The 18,926-nt window shown below is 39.4% G+C and overlaps 1 protein-coding gene across 3 annotated transcripts in view; it reads left to right on the forward strand.

Annotated features, from left to right (window-relative positions):
• The window catches only part of LOC125461849 (inositol polyphosphate-5-phosphatase A), a 499,445-nt gene that overhangs the window by 163,502 nt on the left and 317,017 nt on the right, over window positions 1-18,926 (forward strand). For all 3 annotated transcript variants that reach the window (XM_048551135.2, XM_048551134.2, XM_059653108.1), the window contains exon 2: window positions 10,162-10,203. In XM_048551135.2, the coding sequence (XP_048407092.2) occupies window positions 10,162-10,203 (42 nt within the window). The remainder of the gene's footprint in view (window positions 1-10,161; window positions 10,204-18,926) is intronic.

Here is an 18,926-nt window from a genome sequence, read left to right on the forward strand (position 1 = left end):
CCTGAATGTCAAAGCCAATATTTATCACACCCACCGCAACTCAGATTATCTGGTCATTACCATATTGTTTCGGGAAGCTTGTTGTGTTTCCTACATTACAGCAGCGACAGCGACCGTATGTCAAAAAATAAATCTTCACTATAAAGTGAAATATGAAATGATCTTGAAAATGCTTATAAATGGAAGTTGTCCTTTTGATAGCCCATGTTCTCAATGGAATAAAAGTTTAGGGAGGACAGCATATTGGAACTCACAGCAGAGGACTTGCAATTATATTATAAATTCAAAGTTAAAAAAAAAGTCATTATTTCAGAGAGGTTTGAAGAAAATAAATCCCCTGGGTAGAGAGGGAGAAATTAAATGATGACCAAAGCCTTGTGGATGCAATTGCTAAAGTGAATGGAGTTTGCTGTTTAGATAAGGCATCAAGTGTACTTTGTCAGCATCTAGTGTACTTTGTCAGCATCTAGTGTACTTTGTCAGCATTAATAGAACCATCAATAGTTATCAAATTTGAAGAATGACCTGCCCAATATATTTTCTTTTGAAGAAGTATGGTTTGTGAGAGTTAAATTCTTAACCAGTTTTGTACAACATTTCTTAATGCCAATTCTTAGTCTGTCTTTGAAACCATGATGACAACAAGCAAACTTTTTTTTCTATGACTTCAGTGCTGAAATTTTTGTAGTTGGTGCATAAACCTCACTTTATTTAAACTGATTTTAATGTTTCCTAACTGTATTTAAAGGAAAAAGAAGCCTTTGCAATTATGTAATGACTTTTCACATGATTGGGACATCTCCAGGGTCAATGTATTTGCTCAATAGTGGGCTCCTATGCAGACTATTTTAGAAAAATCAGCAAGTGAAGCCAAGCCCTAAAACTCCTTTTTCATATTTCATTTTATGTACCTCAATGTAAAGTGAACTACTGACTAAACACAACTGTTTCTGTCTGAAATGAAAGAACCGTTTAAAATGCTGTGATAGCAGTTCTACATTGTCATAATTGGAAGATGATAATTGTTATCACATGCTAGCTAATACAAGCGCTGACCCCTTTTAAATGTGGACATTTAAACTGATGGAAACTGTACATTGGAAAAATTGCAATTGAAACTGAGAGATGGAGAGAGAGAGAAATTAGAATTGTAAGATTGATTTCCTAATCAGACAGTAAACTTTTACCTATATTCTATTCAGGATGATGAGGGAGATGCCAGTGGGAATGCTATTAAGTCTCAATGGGTTAAATCTTGCTGTATTGTGGTTCCTTAACCAGTTACTTAAGTATTTTTTCAGCGCGGTTTTTACCAAAAGGCTACTGTGTTTACTTGCCATATCTTACCAAATTCACCTCATTAACTACCTACCCTGCTCCAGTGGCCTCCCTCTCATCCAATTCCAGCCTCAACCTACCACACACTGTTCCTGAAACAGTTTATTCCTGGCATATACCCCAGAATGACTGGCATCACAGGCACTGATACCATCTATAAAATGTTGTGCACTCAGACAAGCACTGTCAGGAACTCTTCAGCACATCTCCTGACATCTACCTCAGATATGGCGGATAAGGGGAAAATTGCAGCCCCCACCCCCCCAATACTCCCTGTTAGGCAGGCGGGAATCCGGACGTCCTGATGGATAAGTCACATGCGGAACATCTGCCTCCCCCAACACCAGAAGAGGAAGTCATGACTCCAAACCACGCCAGCCTGGTCTGAGGCTGCCGCCTGCAGGGGCAGAACCTCTGCAGTCAGGATATAGGAATAGGGTCAATGACTTTATGGAGTCGTAGAATCATAAAGCACGGGAACAGACCACTCAGTCCAACCAATCTATGCTGAACATAATCCCAAACTAAACTAGCCCCACCTGCCAGTTCCTGGCCCATATCTTTCCAAACCTTTCCTATTCATGTACCTATCCAAATGTCTTTTAAATGTTTTAATTGTACCCACATCCACCACTTCCTCTGGAAGTTCATTCTGCACACGAACCACCCTCTGTGTAAAAACAAAATTGCCCCCATGTCATTTTTAAATCTTTCTCCTCTCACCTTAAAAACATGTCTCCTCGTCTTGAAAGGCCCCATCCTAGGGAAAAGATAGCTACCATTACCTGTATCTATACCGCTCATTATTTTATGAACTTCTATCTGATCACCTCCCACACTTCAGTGGAAAAAGTTCCAGCCTATCCAGCCTTTCGTTATAACTCAAACTTTCTGTACACGGAATCATCCTGGTAAATCTCTTCTGAACCCTCTCCAGCTTAATAATATCCTTTTATTAACACCTTCTCAACTCCATTAGCATAAATGACACTATTCTGTCTCTGATATCTCTTACTGACTTTGTTTCTACTACTGCACCCATCTCCCACCACGGCACGTGTTCAACATCTTCCCTCACTCACTGTCACCTCTCCTGAGCCCCAATACCATCACTGATCTTTATGCCCTCTGTGCGTCTTACTTACTTTGGCCACTGCCCCACCTGCAGCAAGATTAAAGCTGTGCCTCACATTTTTACCACCTCTAATTCCTGGCCCTCTCTCATTGCACTAGGAAAACAGTCCACATCAGAGAGAAAGGACTTAAAGTGGGCAATGGTCTACCCAACATTCAGCTCATCACCCCTTAAGAGGAGAGCGTCCATTGGCTGGCTAACTGTGACCCAAGTCTCTGAACTGGTATCAGAAGCTGTTCTTGACTTGCTGTGTTGGGAACCCCTGGGTGAAGACTATCTCTCTGAATTTGACTGAGAAACTGCCAACAATTGTAACAATCTTTCTCATTTTGTGTCTGTGCTAAACAGTATAGCAAAACAAATACAGTGAGACTGGCTTCTCTGGCTGAGGAGGGTAAACGTGAAAAGGCAAAGCAAGACAGTGGTGCTGTGAGCATCCAGCTAGGCTCAGAGTGAGTAAGTGCTGTGACAGCAAGTGAACAATCCTTGCAGCATCATTGCAGTAATGGTTGCCAGCTCAGCATTGAAGTGCAGAAGAGTACTGTAAGGGAATAAGAGATGTGCCATGGGTTACAGACAACCGATAGATGTTGGTCCCCAGTGTTTAACACAGAGCCTTTTGGAGTAAGTCAGGTTCCTCCTCTAACTTATTGACATCTTGAGAATTCTTGACATCTAGCTTGTTCAGCACATTTGGTAGGATGGGAAGCTGTCTATTAATGGAAGCGGCTTGTGGGATTAATGGAGCTTTTAACAAATTATGATCTCCCTTAACCTGCCAAGTGAGAATCAGCAAATGCATAGAAGGGTGCAGTGAAATAAAACAAAGAACTGCAGACACTCGAAATCTAAAACTAGAACAGAAATTGCTGGAGAAACTCAGTAGATCTGGCAGCACCTGTGGACAGAACACTGAGAAAGGAGGCAGTGAGTTGCTGCTGATAAAGACATAGCTCCTTCTAGACTGGCTTGTCTGATTTTGCCACAACTCTTGCCAAAGTGCCTATCACTTGATCTGCCCAACATCTCCACCGCTTTCTGCCACTAATTTTACTGCCTTGCAAAGTGGAGCATCCACCCTGATCTATCAATTAGTGAGGATGTAAAAGATCAAAATCTATGCAGAGGTCTCAGCAGATATCAAATCCAGCTTCAAAAAGCTGGGCTATTGTCCAAATGCAGTGTGAGTTCTTGCTGTAGTAACAAGTTCCTCTTGTCTCAGGTTTTGTGTGAGCAGTGGTGTGATTTTGGTACAAGTAAATTTCACGCCTGCAACTTGTCATTGCTGACATGAAAGTGACAACATAAATGCACCCAAAACAGATTGCAAACATAATCTGAAACTTGCCCTCCCATCCCAATACCACCACCACTAGATCTTTCCCATTGAGATAAATTTGAGTGTTCCAATGTTTTTAGACAAACAGGAGAAAATTCTTCACATGCCAGTCTCCACTGTTTATTGTACTGCTTCATTATTGGCTTTGTTTCTATAGCACTAATCTAAATATGATTCCTTTATGTAAATACATTTAGTTGCAGTAGCTGCCTTGCTTTTTTTTATTTGTTTAGTACTGACAACATAAACAAAACTTTCAGATAAAGAATTTGGCAGAAAGAAAAAAATGCAGCTGCTCAGGTGTGGCTTTTATTTAAAATAAACAGCAACACTATTTAGAATACATACAAATTATAAATGAAATAATCTTGTGTGCTTCATGCTATTGTAACTATCCAGGTGGAGGGCAAAATACTACTCTGAATCACATTTTCCATATGTGCAAGGATTAATGTTGACAGCCCCTGAACTGAATAGGTACGGAATGAGCATGGTTGACATGAGAATTGCCACATTTCATATCCCATTTGTACAGCTGGCACTGCTTTTAATGTGCTTTCTTCTAACCAGAATTGAATTTTTCAGCCAACAGTAAAGCACTGGCAACTGCAATTCACTGTTGATGAGATTTATTCTGAAGCGTTTGTATACACAGTCGGAATGCGATAGCAAGTATGTTTATCAATAATGTTAGCAATGGAAGACAGTAATGGCCTAGCTTGTCATGAGTTTTATGGACTGGTCAATGAATAAGAGTATATGATTGTTTCGAATTTTGTAGGTTTGACATGACTTTGCTGCCAAATTCTACACTTGGAATGTCTGTCTTTGGCTATGGCTCCTCTCTGCTCAACCCTCCAATCTGCCATCCAACATTAACAACTTGGATTTTATAGGCACCTTTTAATGGAACTAATACAGTCTTAATTTACCAAACAGAATTCAACACTGAGTCAAAAAAGGAGATAGTAAGACCCAAGGACTTGGTCACAGTTAGGTTTTCAGGAGCATCAATAAGGAAGAAAGGTGAAAGATTTGGGATGTGAATTCTACAGCCTATGGTCTAAGTTATTAAAGGAAGAGTGCTGATGGCCCAGCAACCAATGACAGTGTGATGAAAATCAGAGGTGTGCAAAAGTGTAGATATTAGTGGTGTTGTAGGACTAGAAGAAAGTACAGAAAATGAGATGAGTCAAGCCCTGAAAGGATTGCTGGATGAAGTTTGCTATGAGCTAGGATTTAAGGAACATAATTTTGAAGAAGTCGAAAAGGCAGAGGGTGCAAGATGGGAGAACAGGCAGGAGAGCTCTGAAATAGTTTTCTCGAGGTAACAAGGGCATAGATAAGGGTTCCAACAGCATGTAAAACGAGGCATGGTTGGTTATGATGGTGTTGGACGTAGGTTACCTTGCTGATGGAGTCTGTATGGTCAGGTAGGGATGAATAGTGCAGCAATATTCTAAGAGATCTGGTTCAATCTCAGACAGTGAACAAGGAGAGCCCTAGTTAGAACCTAGGGAAAAGGGTTTGTGGCAATCGGCAGTGGGCTGGAATTTTCTGGTTGGTATTGATCTATGATCCAGGTTGGGAAGCTGGAAGTGGCTGTGGCCATTGTGAGATGCTCCTGGAGGAGACCAATTAGGAAAGCACCTCTGTGACTCCCATGCAATTAACAAAAATGGTCAAAGTGGACAAATAGGTGACTTGATCAGATGGTCTCCAAAAGTGTCTTTCAAGCAGGCGCAGGTTGGGCTTGCTGAGGCAGGGAGCTATATGACTCTGTGTGACTATGTGACAGGTAACTCTATTTAGAGAAAATATTATTATTGTAATACTCTTTTAGAAAATACACATGGTCGCAGCTGTCAGGACATTGGATAGAGAGAGAAATCTCTCCAGAGGATGGCTTGAGACTTCTGGCCATTGCAACCTAGCAGATGCGTTTTAGAGTGATTGAAAGTTGTCATCAGTTGGTCACTACCATGCTGCCATGAGATTGTTTCCAGTTCATTTACAGGATCTGACCACAAAGAGGGCCCTGTTCACCATTGGAAGGATGTGTGGCACTATCACCTTACCGTCTACCAGCACCCTGCCCGAATAGGATTACCAATGGGCTTGATCAGACACTTGCCACTGCCAGATGGGTAGCCTCTGTCATGGCAACTTCATCTTTCAGCAAGGGCATTCAGAGGCGAGGGCTTACCAGGAAGCTTATCCGACAATTTAAACCCGAGCATCTCTGCCTGTTCTACTAACTAGTCTGACTCTGTGGGAAAAAAATCAACACACTGGCACCACACAACCATTCACTCCCAGGATTCCTGGGACCATTGCCACACAGTTATTGCTGGTCCCCAAAGGGATATCGTGGTTGTTCCAAAGAAATGAACTGAGAGTGTACTCGCTCTTACCTGGTCTAGTAGCCCACACTCAGGCCTCCGGACGTCTGGGACTTCAAAACCTCATCTCATTGGAGGTAGCTTGTCACTTAAATGATCATGGACCACCTCCAATCCTGTCTCTGCAAAAAATGTGGAATGCTAGGTGCTCTTGAGATTCTTGACTACTTGTAGTATTTTTGCTACAGTGTAAATTTTCACCATCATGGCGAATATTGGGACCAGAGGGTAGCAGAGCCTGGTGGTATTTTATGTGATCCAGCCTGATCTCATGATGCATAGCTAATCCAACTATCTACAGAAGTATTCAAGTCTGTGCAATTTGAATTCAAGGGAATGAAGATGTGGGAAGCACAGTGTCAGGCTTATCTGTGGTGGCTCCTCTCTCTCTAGGGTCACTTCGTCCATCATTACTCACCAACTAGATTTATATTTGAAAAATGTCACAATTCCTATTTTGGTGATTTATTGTTCTATTTGTTGGAAATTCATAAATTGAAAAGAATTGTAGACATCATTCCAATGATCAAACCGCTCCAATATTTAGCCCAAGGTCTCTATATTTGGAGGACTTAAAGTTTTTACTGAAACACAGTTCAGAATATGACTCATCATCTGAAATGCAGTATTTCAAACGCACAGTGTTAAAATGTTATGACTTCACTGAGAAACCAGATTCTAAAATGATTTGTATGGGAAGAAGGGTCTGTGCTGTGTCTAAAGAACTGAAAGATTTAGTCACTCGCTGTATGGGAAATAAAGCCTAGATTCCATTGTGATGGGTAAATTAAAACATTTCCTTGAAAATAGCTTCGGTTTTTGCTATGTTGCAACTTTTCAATGTCTGTTTTACATGAATCTTTACGCTCATTGATATGCTGGATGTCAATAGTAAAAAATATCTGGCAGTCCTTCTATGGCTGATTCTTACACTGATATTCCAGCAAACATTACTTCAGCATGCAGAGATAGTCAGAACTGCAGATGCTGGAGTCAGTGATAACTCCCTGTGGAGCTGGAGGAACACAGCAGGCCAGGCAGCATCAGAGGAACAGAAAAGCTGATGTTTTGGGTCGGGACCCTTCTTCGGAAAGGTACCGACACAAAACGTTAACTTTCCTGCTCTTCTGATGTTGCCTGGCCTGCTGTGTTCCTCCAGCTCCACACTGTGTTATTTCTTCAGCATTGTACTGTTATCCAGGACATTTGCTGCCACAATTTGTTTCCATAACGCTAAGCAATGCCACTTATTTATTTCTGTTTTTGTAATGGCATAAGGTTCTTGTAGTATGTGTCTGTGGATGTAGACATGTAGATGTTGTTAATATGATATGCCGTCAGTTCCATTTTAACCTCTGGGTCATGCTGTTAGTAGCAGGTGCTACTATTGGAGGACCACCATCAGCAATACATTTAGTTTGAATTAAAAGACTCACTTCTTTCCGTAGGTATTTTGTAAATGAGACAATTCCACCAAGATAACACAAACACTTCCTGAAAATATGAGAATCTACATACGTGCCAAACGAAATGTTTGAGTTGATCCTGTCATTCATAATTTGCATTCAGATTAACAGCAGACAAAATCTATAACTTTGATTTAAGAATAAGTGGATAATTGATTTGTTACTCATTATCCCCTGATCAAACCCATGTCCCTGTCTTCTTTAATGGTAATAAATGTTAGAGGATAACCAAATGAAAATTTCGCTTAATGTGGCTGGGTCATGATTTGGCCTGCACTGGGATCCTGCTGTAAAGATTGCCACCAATGTCGAGCATCCTAAGCGCAAATTAGTTGGAAGATGAATGGTACAGTGACAGTTCCAAAAGGTACCAATTCTGCAAGTTTAATTGGTGCATTCAGCGCAAGCAGAGAAAATTCATGCTATCTAAAGCATTTGGGTGGATAACATTAAGCAGGTATGAGAGTTGAACCAAGGACAAGAGAGCTGCTCAGCAACTGTTTGCTGGATATCCCTATCTGGAATTATGTTATTAAATCTGTAATAGTTTTATCGTGGATTTACTCACGTTCTCAATCATTCAAGCGATGTGCTTTCCAGGTTACCTGACTGTGAAGGTGTAATTGAAATATTTGTGCATGATCTGTACACCATTGTAATCTGCACCATATATGTTTGTGACTTCTGGTTATATATGCTAGGAGTAACAGTAAGAACAAGGAATTAATGACAATTACATAGTTGGCTATGAAAGACAGGTTATGCTGCAATTGAACAGCATTTCAGTCTGCAGATCATGACATTTTGGGTGGATGTTTTCGAAGACAGATATCCAAAGCCCCATAACTTAGCTTTTATCCTAAAAATGCAGATGTCATTCTATATATTTCCAGCATTTCCTGTTTTGCTTTTGGATTTCCAATTCTTGTAGTGCCACTCTGTTTTCATCCTGACTTCAGAGGCAATGGTGCAGTTTTCCTGCTATTATGCAGCTCGGGCAGGGGCACTTCTGCAGTCTGTCTAGCATTCGAAAGATGTCACTTTTACATTTCTTTAGTTCGTGGGATGTCATTTATGGCATGAATTCAGGAATGCTTTTTCAAAAGAATTTACAGCCTTTCATCCCCACTGTCACTGCTGACTCAATTGTAAGGATTGACACTGAACTTTACAGGTGACATTCACAAGCCATATAAAAAGTGAATCCACCCTGCAGCGTCTATGGATTTTGGCCCTGCCTTTGGCAGAGAAGAAATACAATGGAAGATTGAAGTATGGACAGAAAGTTTGTGAATTATATCACAGCTCCGCAGCATCTGAAGAGAAAAGGGACTGACTGTTTCACACAAATGAATATCTTCTGATAAAACATCTAAATCTGAAATGTCATTCCGTCCTTTTCTTTTTTCTGATGTTGATAAGACTGTTGCTTATTTTTGGCATTGTCTGTTCTTAGTTCTTACAATATTTAGGAACATGGAAACATAGGAATTGTTGGAGAAAAAAAAGCCAAGCTCCATCAAGCTTGCCGTTAATCATTACTGCACATCGTACAATGATCATGGATTTGTTACCTAATTGGCACAATTGATCAATTTGTCCACAACAGATCTATCGTTTCTTTTAAGTTTAATCGCTGGAGTAAAGTTATAGGCCACAGGGAAAATTAAATTATTTCAGCCATACATTCAGACCTTCAACCTAGCTTCACCTTTTTGTATGTTGGCTCTAGAGTAGGCACAGTTTTAAGTAAAGTTAAACAAACTATTACATCTGTCACTATAACATGCGTTAACCACTCTTAACAGATGGCAGTCTTTCCAGGGCAGATGTATGATGCTGAGCCTGGGTAACTGAAGCAGAATATTATTTAAAAATCTAGGCCATAAGAATTTTGAAGGTTTGATGTTGATGGTTCAATTAGCTGTTGTGTATAAACACTACAATAAGAGTGTAGCAACGTGAACATCAATATGAAGGAGTAGGACTAACAGTGATATGATTTTGATAAATCATTTTCTTTTCAGCACTCTATTTGTGTGCAGCATGAAAAGATGATTTGTATTCACCCTGTAATATTATTGCCCTGATTAACAATTTGAGCTGTGCTGAGCTGTGTCCTGCATTAAGATAATCTTAGGTATAATCTTCTTTTCATGCAATACTCAGAAATCGCCATAACCTATTCAATTCGGAACTAGACATTTTCATGGAAAGTTAGAAACAGGACATTGTCTGTTTCTCCAGAGATATGGGGAAATGAAATAGTTTTCAATACGGACTTAATGATGTACAGTTCCATTTGGGTGAAATAATCACCATTTTCATTTTATTTATCATACTCACATATCAAATAAAAAGTTTAGCAGGAAGATGGGAAAATACAACATGCATGAGTCTTATGAGTTGTATGAATATGAGTTGTAGTAAACATGTATGTTCTGAATCATTTGTTTATTATCTTTTTCTTATATTTTACAGCCTGAAAACCTACAAAAGAACTGGCTTCGAGAGTTTTATCAGGTAGGAATGTTTGCAAGGAATATTGAAATGCACCCTCCCCCATTCGTTTATTGTCTGTCAGCATTCTATGAAAATAAGAACAACAAAACTAGAATTCAAAAATGAATGAAGTTATATAAGCTTTTAAAAAAAGTTGTTTTGGTTATTTTTGGAAGGAAAATCATAACATTATTGTCTGTGGCTACATATCTGAATATAATACATTTTCAGCAAGGAACTAATGTAATTAAGTTGATAATGCAATATATTCTGTAACTGCTCAATGATATTTTCTTTTTCACTTATTCTGAAAGTGCTGGAGTCCAAGAGTAAAGTTGATCATTATCCTGGTTGAGCAGACTCCTAAAGAGGAGTGTTGTTACATGTTGGAAAATGTTGCTCCAAAGTTGACCTCTTCCTAATTAAACTTTTTCCATTCTATCTATAAATATGCACCAGCTCAGCTAAGCTTACTGTGTGTTACAACAAAATACAGTACAATTGCTGTGCTCATGAAATTTTATTAGTGAGAACTGACGCACACAAAAATATCTTCCAAATGTTATTAAGGCCTATATAAGGTTTTATTTAAAAAGCTTTGCTTCACTGCACGTCAACCAGCATTGTATTTCTTTTCTAATTGTCTATGACAGGCACTTAGTGTATTACTCCTTGTTACCCCACATTTGTATTGCCAATTAATGAAGAATGAGTGTTGTGAATCAATATATTTGTGAATCATGGTGGTTAGTGACATGCTGTTAATACTGCACTATCTGTATAGCAATGTCCAGCATTCATGTAAAACTGGAATGGTAACAAATTTTAAACCCTGAATTAATCTGTGTTGTCAGGTTATATTTATAAACTCTTTGAGTTTAATACATGGATTAGGATAACACTTGAACCACTCAGACAGTCCCTGTATATCTCTGAAGAAGTCTATTGTTTTCATTTGAATCCATTTGCATGTTCGTTTTATTTTGATCCATTCTATTAAATTGAATGCCAGGAGTAGTACGGAGTTCAGTTACAGCTCTCTCCCACTTACATCACTGATAGCACTACACTTAGTTGTGGTGGCGTTACATTCAACAGGGAATTGTATGTAATTTGAATTAACATTTTATTGACTGAACTTGACAACTTGAAACATAAAAGGGAGCATGTGGCTGTAATCGATTGCTGCTGATTATGTAAATAGATAACCCTAACCCTAACACTAACCCTAATCCTATCGCATATTAAATAATTACATGTTATATGATGTATCTAACAGACAAAACTGATATATCACACTTCCACTGTAGAAATAGAAATACAAATTTCTAGTCTCTCAAAAGATAGAATACAATAGATATGATAAAACTACTTATGAACTCTAATAATGTAACATACAATGTCATATGGGGGGTTGGGCGTCAGGACACCTTGAGAATATACCAGGAAAGCTCCTATGTGTTTTTGGGACTGTGATTGGAAGCTCATCTTGTCAGCTTTATACGATCTCTTCCCTACCTTAGTCACCTTGAAGGCAAGGTGCAGAACAGGATGAAATCCCGGGCATGTAGGAAGGTTCCAATATGGGGCTCTTTCTTGCCACCAGTTATGCTATGTTTTGGGCCATAGTTTGTAAGTTTGGGCGATGAAACATTTGAGGGGCCATCTAACAGGATCTATCATAGCCTTTTCTGGCAAGGTATCAAGGATGTTGTGTGCTGACAGCTGCCTGATGGAATTGTGAGTAGAGGTGCTTATTTTTGCATACTTCTATGCAGTAAACAGGTAGTACAGCATGGCCCAATTAGATGGAATCTCCCATGGCAATGTGACCGAACCCATCCTTCAGAATGGAGTGGATAGGTAGATCCTCAGAATGTTTACATAACTGCAAGAAGCTTAGGAGAGAGATGCATTGGTTTTTCATTCTCAGCAACTCTGTGATGCAGGTGCCTGTGCTCTAAGGGCTGTCCACGGGGAGGCACAGAAGGCATTCACCAACTGGGGCACCATCAAATCAGTTAGGGATGCTCTTTGGCATGCCCAAAACATGCTGGTTTTCCAATATAAAGAATTTTCCTCAACCAAGTGTTGCAGACTGCCACATTCCAAGGTCCAGGTCTACATGCTGGGGGATGTATTAAAGTTTGCGGAGGTACAATGAAGGAAGGTTGCTGTCTAAGGTCTATCAGCCACAATACATCAACGTGCTGGAAACTGTAGAACACCTTGAACAGTGTGACTGGCAAAAAAATGTAAATTGTGAGAATTGAATGTAGTAAGTGATGTTAAGGCACATCAGTGTGAAACATGGTGCACAGAGTACAATCTATTTTTGAAGCATTTTTGATAATATCAGTTTGAAATGGTTTTTCACCCAGGCTGTATACCTGAAATGGAATATATATTTTAAATATTAATTCTCATGCAGTTTTACTGAGTAGAAAATGCTGTGTAAAGACCAGTTAAATTTTATTGCAAATTCAGAATATTCAAGTTGAAATGTTTTGTCATGTACATTTTACAAATGTTATAACTGAACTATATTTTTGAAGAAACATTTTGCTCAGCTTCATAATTTAATCATGAGCCTGCAAAATGTTATGAAGTGGTGATAACAAGTAGATATCATAATGAGGAAGTCCCAAGAATTTTGATGTATTACACAAGTGGGTGTTTGTATTGCAGCAATGGCATGACTTTCCAAGTAGGTTTACCATCAGAGTAAAACTTTCACTAAAGTTATGACAGCGACAAATATGTTTAAATGAATATAAAATGTTTCAGCTTATGTTAACTTGATTTGATTTGCGATTCTTCCATTTCTGAAGAGAAAGGTTATCGTTTTTCAGGTGTTTTTCCATGACTTGAGCATTTAATCTGGAGGAGACCTTAATGTGCTTATCGGTCATTCTGCCTTGTCGACTGTGCTTCCTGAAATTGAGGCCCATCTCCTTCTAATTAGGAAGGATGAATAAGTGGTTTGAACTGGACCGTGCGCTATTTGAGGCTGTTGTTCTGTGTGCTAGGTTATCTGCTACCAGGACACTGTTCATCTTCAATTTCTGATCTTTCATTTTCATACATCTGTGAAATATACACCAGTGAAAATGCACTATTCTTTACTCCTATAGGTTTACTTTCTCATCGTTCCTCATAAAGCAAAAGCATGGATTTTTGCAATGATTGAGAATCTCTCCACCATTGTGAAAGTGGCTGACAAAGTTGAAATTTAGAAGTTGAGCACATCCCCCATTTTTGCATGAGGAGACATGGGGTTGGGATGCATTTTGGGCATATGTGTTGTGCATATTAATCAGCAGCTTCCTCCACTCATTTCTGGTATTAGTGAATTAACTGTGTGAAACATGACATTGTGGAGTCATTTGGAGAAGTGAAGTATCCTTTTGGAAAGGCATGGTAGCCATTTGGATATGGTCCCAGGACACTTTTAGTGGGGTCAGATGCTGTTTTTAAGGAGGTCAGGACTTCTTTGGGGTTGATAAAGATGGACATGAATGTGCATGAAAAGTGCATAAGCTCATTGGTAACTGTCAAATTCAACTGTCAATCAGCTGTTAAAAGGAACTGTCAAAAGCATTTATCAAGTTGTCAAGGCACTCAAAACTCCTACCCTTTAAAGGCATGATTAAAACTCAAATATTTACAAAAAAGCATCGGTCTTTCACTCTGTCTGTTGACATATACCTGAAAGATGTAATTACTGGATTAATGCTGCTTCATCATCTTCCATTATTAGGGTAGGCTGCTTGTCACCTCACAGCTTTAGTGAAATCTGTCAGTCTTTAAATTGGGGCTATGAATTCCAGTGCTTGTTTTTATAATGGATTACATGAAATAAATTTAGTTGATAGGTTTTTATCAATAATAGAATCTTTTAAAATAATAACTGCCTCTAGAAAATTTTCCTAACTATATTTATATCATCTCAGTTTTGACTGTGAAGTGTGCTCATGGTGAATAATGGATAAGTTTTCATATTTGATGTAAGAGCAAAGGACATTGTGTCAGGAGCATGGCTTTACATGAGTTGATGCTAAATTGTTGTGTGGTGATAAAGGGTCCTAGAGGGTGGATGTGTTGTATAAGTTGGTGTGGTAGGTATGAGCGGTTGAGATATGGAGATGGAGGCATATAGATAAGAGGGTAATGGGAAGGATGGGAAAATTAGGTGGCATGGGTTGGCATGGATTTAGCATGGGCAGTTTGTGGCAGTATGAGAGATGAGAGGGCTGGTTATCTGTTTTAGATTATACAGTTAAAAAAAATTCAACACTTTGTCAGAGCATTGAAACAGACCTTTCAGCCTGTCCATCTCTGCACCTTGTGTCTTCTATGCCCATTCCAGAGTTGCCCAGCCTAATTGTCCACAAACTTGACCATCTTGGAACAAATGTCTCAATTTCTCGGGCACTTCCTCCCACAAGAGGTTTGTGGAAATGTCGCAACTCTATAGTCCTGACTCAGGAGTGGAAATTTAGGCCAATAAGCCCTTTAATTTAGTCTTTGGGAGCTTTCAACGTGTTTGGTGGGAGCATGTTAAATCTGAAGAAACAATTTGCAGAAAAACATACATTTCTTCCTGAGTGCTGACCAACATTTCTCCTTCAAGTATCAACAGAAGACAAAAAGGATTATCTAATTGTTCTAATTTTTGCTGTTTGTGGGGATTAGCTGCATGCAAAATGCTTGCTGCTTAGCTTCCATAATGAGTCACTACACACTTCAAAAGCAGTTCATTTGAGGCAAGAAGGTTTGAGACATTTGTGAGAAATATCAATAATGTGGGCGCAAAATTTGTCATCGAAATATCGTTGTTGAGAACAGGTTCTCACTTCTATCAATGCATGAACATTACCAAAAATTTAGGAAAAGCAGATGTGCATTTGGAAAGGGAAATCTAAGAACTGCATTCTTGTAGGTAACTTTGCAAAACTTAACTTTGCTTCACCCACCATCAAATTGCTGCATATTGAATGGTGTGTATTTCTGGACTTGTACAATAAACATTAACTAAACCCGCCACATTAAGTTAGAGTTAGGGCTTGTTTGAAGCATTTAAACCTTGTGCCTATTTAACCATTTGGATTAGTTGCCAGAGATTATTTTCCACAGAATGTGAATAGCTGCCACACAATTGTTCTGATACTGAAAATTGACTATTAGAAATGTGGCATCTGATTTGTTCAGTTTGTATGTCATTGGATACTTATTAATTTTTAAGATTTAGAAAACTTTGGCTTTTCTATCTCAAAGTTACATTTCCTTTCTGGTCCTTGCAGAGTTAATTGTTCTATTGTTAATTTCAATCTAATTTGCTGAGGAGATACACAGTTACAGCCCTGTTTATTCAAGTTCCAAATGTCATGTTTTCCTTGCTGTGACATAATCAGCCCACGTTTAGAGCTATATTATCCAGCTTCAACAGGCACACAAAAATCGCAGTCAGTTGCCCTGCATCAGCACTTTAGGGGCTGTCATCATGAAAATCTTTCTCCTTGCTTTGACAAATGTGTGAACATTGTAAAATGTTAAAGTAGTGTACTCAATGGTGTAAAAATTGGGCTGTAACACGTGCCAATTAGTAGGTATAATATTCATGATAGATCTGCATTGCCTCAGCTGCTTCTTGAAAGGCGCTCACTTGCGTCACATTATTTGTGACTCAAGCCTTGCCTTCTCCACCTGGCGTTAAGGTAACCAGCTCTGGTTATACTTGTTCCTGGTAGATTCGTGACATGCCCTTCTGCTGTAACTGCCTCAACCGGGTTTCCAATCTCCAGTGCCATTATTATCTAGAATTACAGAGAAAACACAACAGGAAATAAGGCTCTTAAGCTCAACGAGCCTACAATAACATTACTGCTCCACTCGAGCCTCCTCTTATCCTTCAGTATTTCCTTTATTTCCTTCATCTCATCCTTGTCCAACCTCCCCTTTAAAGGAGATATACTGATCTCCATTACTTCCTGTGGTGACACCTTCCATATTCTCAGCCCTCTCTGGGGAAAGAAGTTTGCTGTGGATTTCCTATTTGAATTTTTTGTAACCATTTTATGTTGGTGGCCTCTTATTTTGCTTTTCCCTGCAAGAGAGTAACGACGACAAGTAACTAATGTGAGAAAAAACACCATTTTAGAATGTTCTGATGGTGTTTATCACAGGTTGCTTACAGACTATCTTAATTTCTGACTGTAAGGTCAACACTGGAAAGTTGGCAACCAAATCCAGTGAGCCACTTTATTGATTCAGATTAGATGGCAGCACTCCACTAATTGCACCATTCTTGTTCAACATAATGCTTCTATTTATTTTGTTAGTGATCCTATTGCAGAGTTTTTAAAATACAAAGAAAAGCTTGCAGCGTACCAGCAGGTGCTGCATGACAATATCTCCTATAGGTCTATCAATCAGCAAATTAGATTAGATTAGACTGCATTGTGTAATCTTGAGATCTCTTTGACTCCCCTGTAAATACCCACCAGGTGGGTATGGGAGGGAACCTGCCTTTCATGGTATTCTGTTAAGTCTTGTTAAAGTAGACTGAACACAGAGTGAAGAGTGTTAAGAAGGAGCACAGAAAGTTCTCAAGGACAGAAGCTTTCCTCAGTGTGTGGCCTGCAGGCAAGACACAGCTTTGCTTTTCTCAAAATGACAGCTTTGTGGTGAATCATGATATGAACATTCTGTGAGAAGGGCTAAATTTCCCTCTTATTTTATTCAATCTACATTTAATTAGCTGCTGTGGTGGCCCTATGGAAAATGTGATCAAAAATGACCAATAAGAGAAGTAACCAGGTTATTAATGTCACAGCTCAGTGGTTAACGTTGGTACCTCATAGTGTCAGGGACCCAGCTTCAATTCCATCCTTGGGGCAATGGTCTATGGAGTTTGCATATCCTCCCTGAGTCTGTGTGTGTTTCCTCTGGGTGGTCTGGTTTCCCCTCCCAGTCTAGAGATTTACAGATTAGGTGGATTGGCCATGCTAAATTGTCCCGCAGTGTGCAGGGATGTGCAGGCTAGGTGGATAAGACATGGTTAATGTGGGGTTACTTGGATAGGCTAGGGGGCTGGAATTTTGTGGGATGCTGTTGAGATAGTTGGTGCAGACTAACTCTGTCAGCACGTAGGAATTTTATGACATTTGCAAAATGAGCTTTAATGTTCACTATAGCTGTAAAGGTTGCATTTTGGTTTTGTGGGTCATTTCTGTCTTTGGTGGTGATTTTAATATTTTGCTAGCCTGAATCAGTGACCTGATATGAAACTTGTAAACATTAATTGAAATTCTATCCGCATAAGTTTCTCAAACCATTTCATTGACAAGAAATTAAGTCATTTTGGTGAAATTAATTTCCTCCCTCACTTTCTTTGAAACATGATTAACTTGTTACTATAATGCAAACTTGGGGGCAGGAGTGGCTCTGATATTGACCACAAGCTTGTTTCCAATTTGGATCATAACCATAATAAATCTGCTGAGACTACAAGAAGAACCTGATGTGATATCAATATTTGGGACTCAAATGCCAATGATATATATTCAGCATTGAAATGCAGGTGAAATAGGCTTTCAAGTTTGGGGAGAGATAACATTTCCACACCCTGGTCTCAGGTTACATTGCAATGATTGTTTCTCATATTTCTGCAAAGAAGGTGCTATTCAAATGCAGTGAAACCCTTCTACAAAATGATTGAACTAAGAAAAATTTAAACCCTCAATGCATTCAATGGTACTTTCCAGACAATTCAGTACTTTTGAAGTAAAGCCAATGCAGTAAAGTTGGAAGACAGAGCATCTTGCAAATAGTCCCCACATGCAAAATGAGGCAAATGATCAGTTAATCTGTTTTAGTGGTTTAAATTTAGTGATCAAATGTTGACAGGGACCCTGGAAAAACTCCTAGTTTTACTTCACATGCATCTGAGAGAACAGGGGGGACCTCAGTAGATCATTTTCCCCCAAAGTGCTGCTAGGGTATAGAGCCACACGGTAAAGGGTGTGATACTAACCTGTTGGTGCTGGAGTTATTGTTGCCAGATGTGCCTTGCACTAAAATTTCACAGCTGATCTCAGTTCAACTCCTGTAATTTCAGAAAGATGCAAACAAGCCTTGGTTGCATTTACTGTAAAATTTGGATTTGTGGATATCTAATGAGGATAGGTTTGGACCTGATACAATGGTCCCACTGTAAACCAGTCTGTCTGTCTACATGTGCAGAATAACCACTGCTTTAGGTACAGCTCAGTCACACCTCAGTAATCATGATACCTTCAAGCTATTTAGGATATTTAGGAGATATTTAGGATCCCTAAAGTGTGGAAGCAGCCCCTTCAGCCCCAACAAGTCTACACCGATCCTCCAAAGATCATCCCACCCACATCCAATCCCCCACCCTTTCCTTGTGACCCTGCATTTCCCACAACTAATGCACCTAATCTGCACATCCCTCGGCACTATGGGCTAATTTAGCATGACCAATCCAGCTAACTTGCACATCTTTGGACTGTGGGAGGAAACCGGAGCACCTGGAGGAAACTCACTCGGACTCCACACAGATAGACCCTGGAATCGAATCCGGGTACATGGGGCTGTGAGGCAGCAGTACTGACAAATGAACCACCATGCCTGCCTTTATAAGAAAGCAACAAAAGTTAATAGACAAGTGTAGTTTGGGAACTTGGGTGGCATATGATAGTTGGATCAAAGGGCCTGTTTCC

This window comes from Stegostoma tigrinum, chromosome 20 (assembly GCF_030684315.1).
Source record: "Stegostoma tigrinum isolate sSteTig4 chromosome 20, sSteTig4.hap1, whole genome shotgun sequence".
Lineage (NCBI taxonomy): Eukaryota > Metazoa > Chordata > Chondrichthyes > Orectolobiformes > Stegostomatidae > Stegostoma > Stegostoma tigrinum.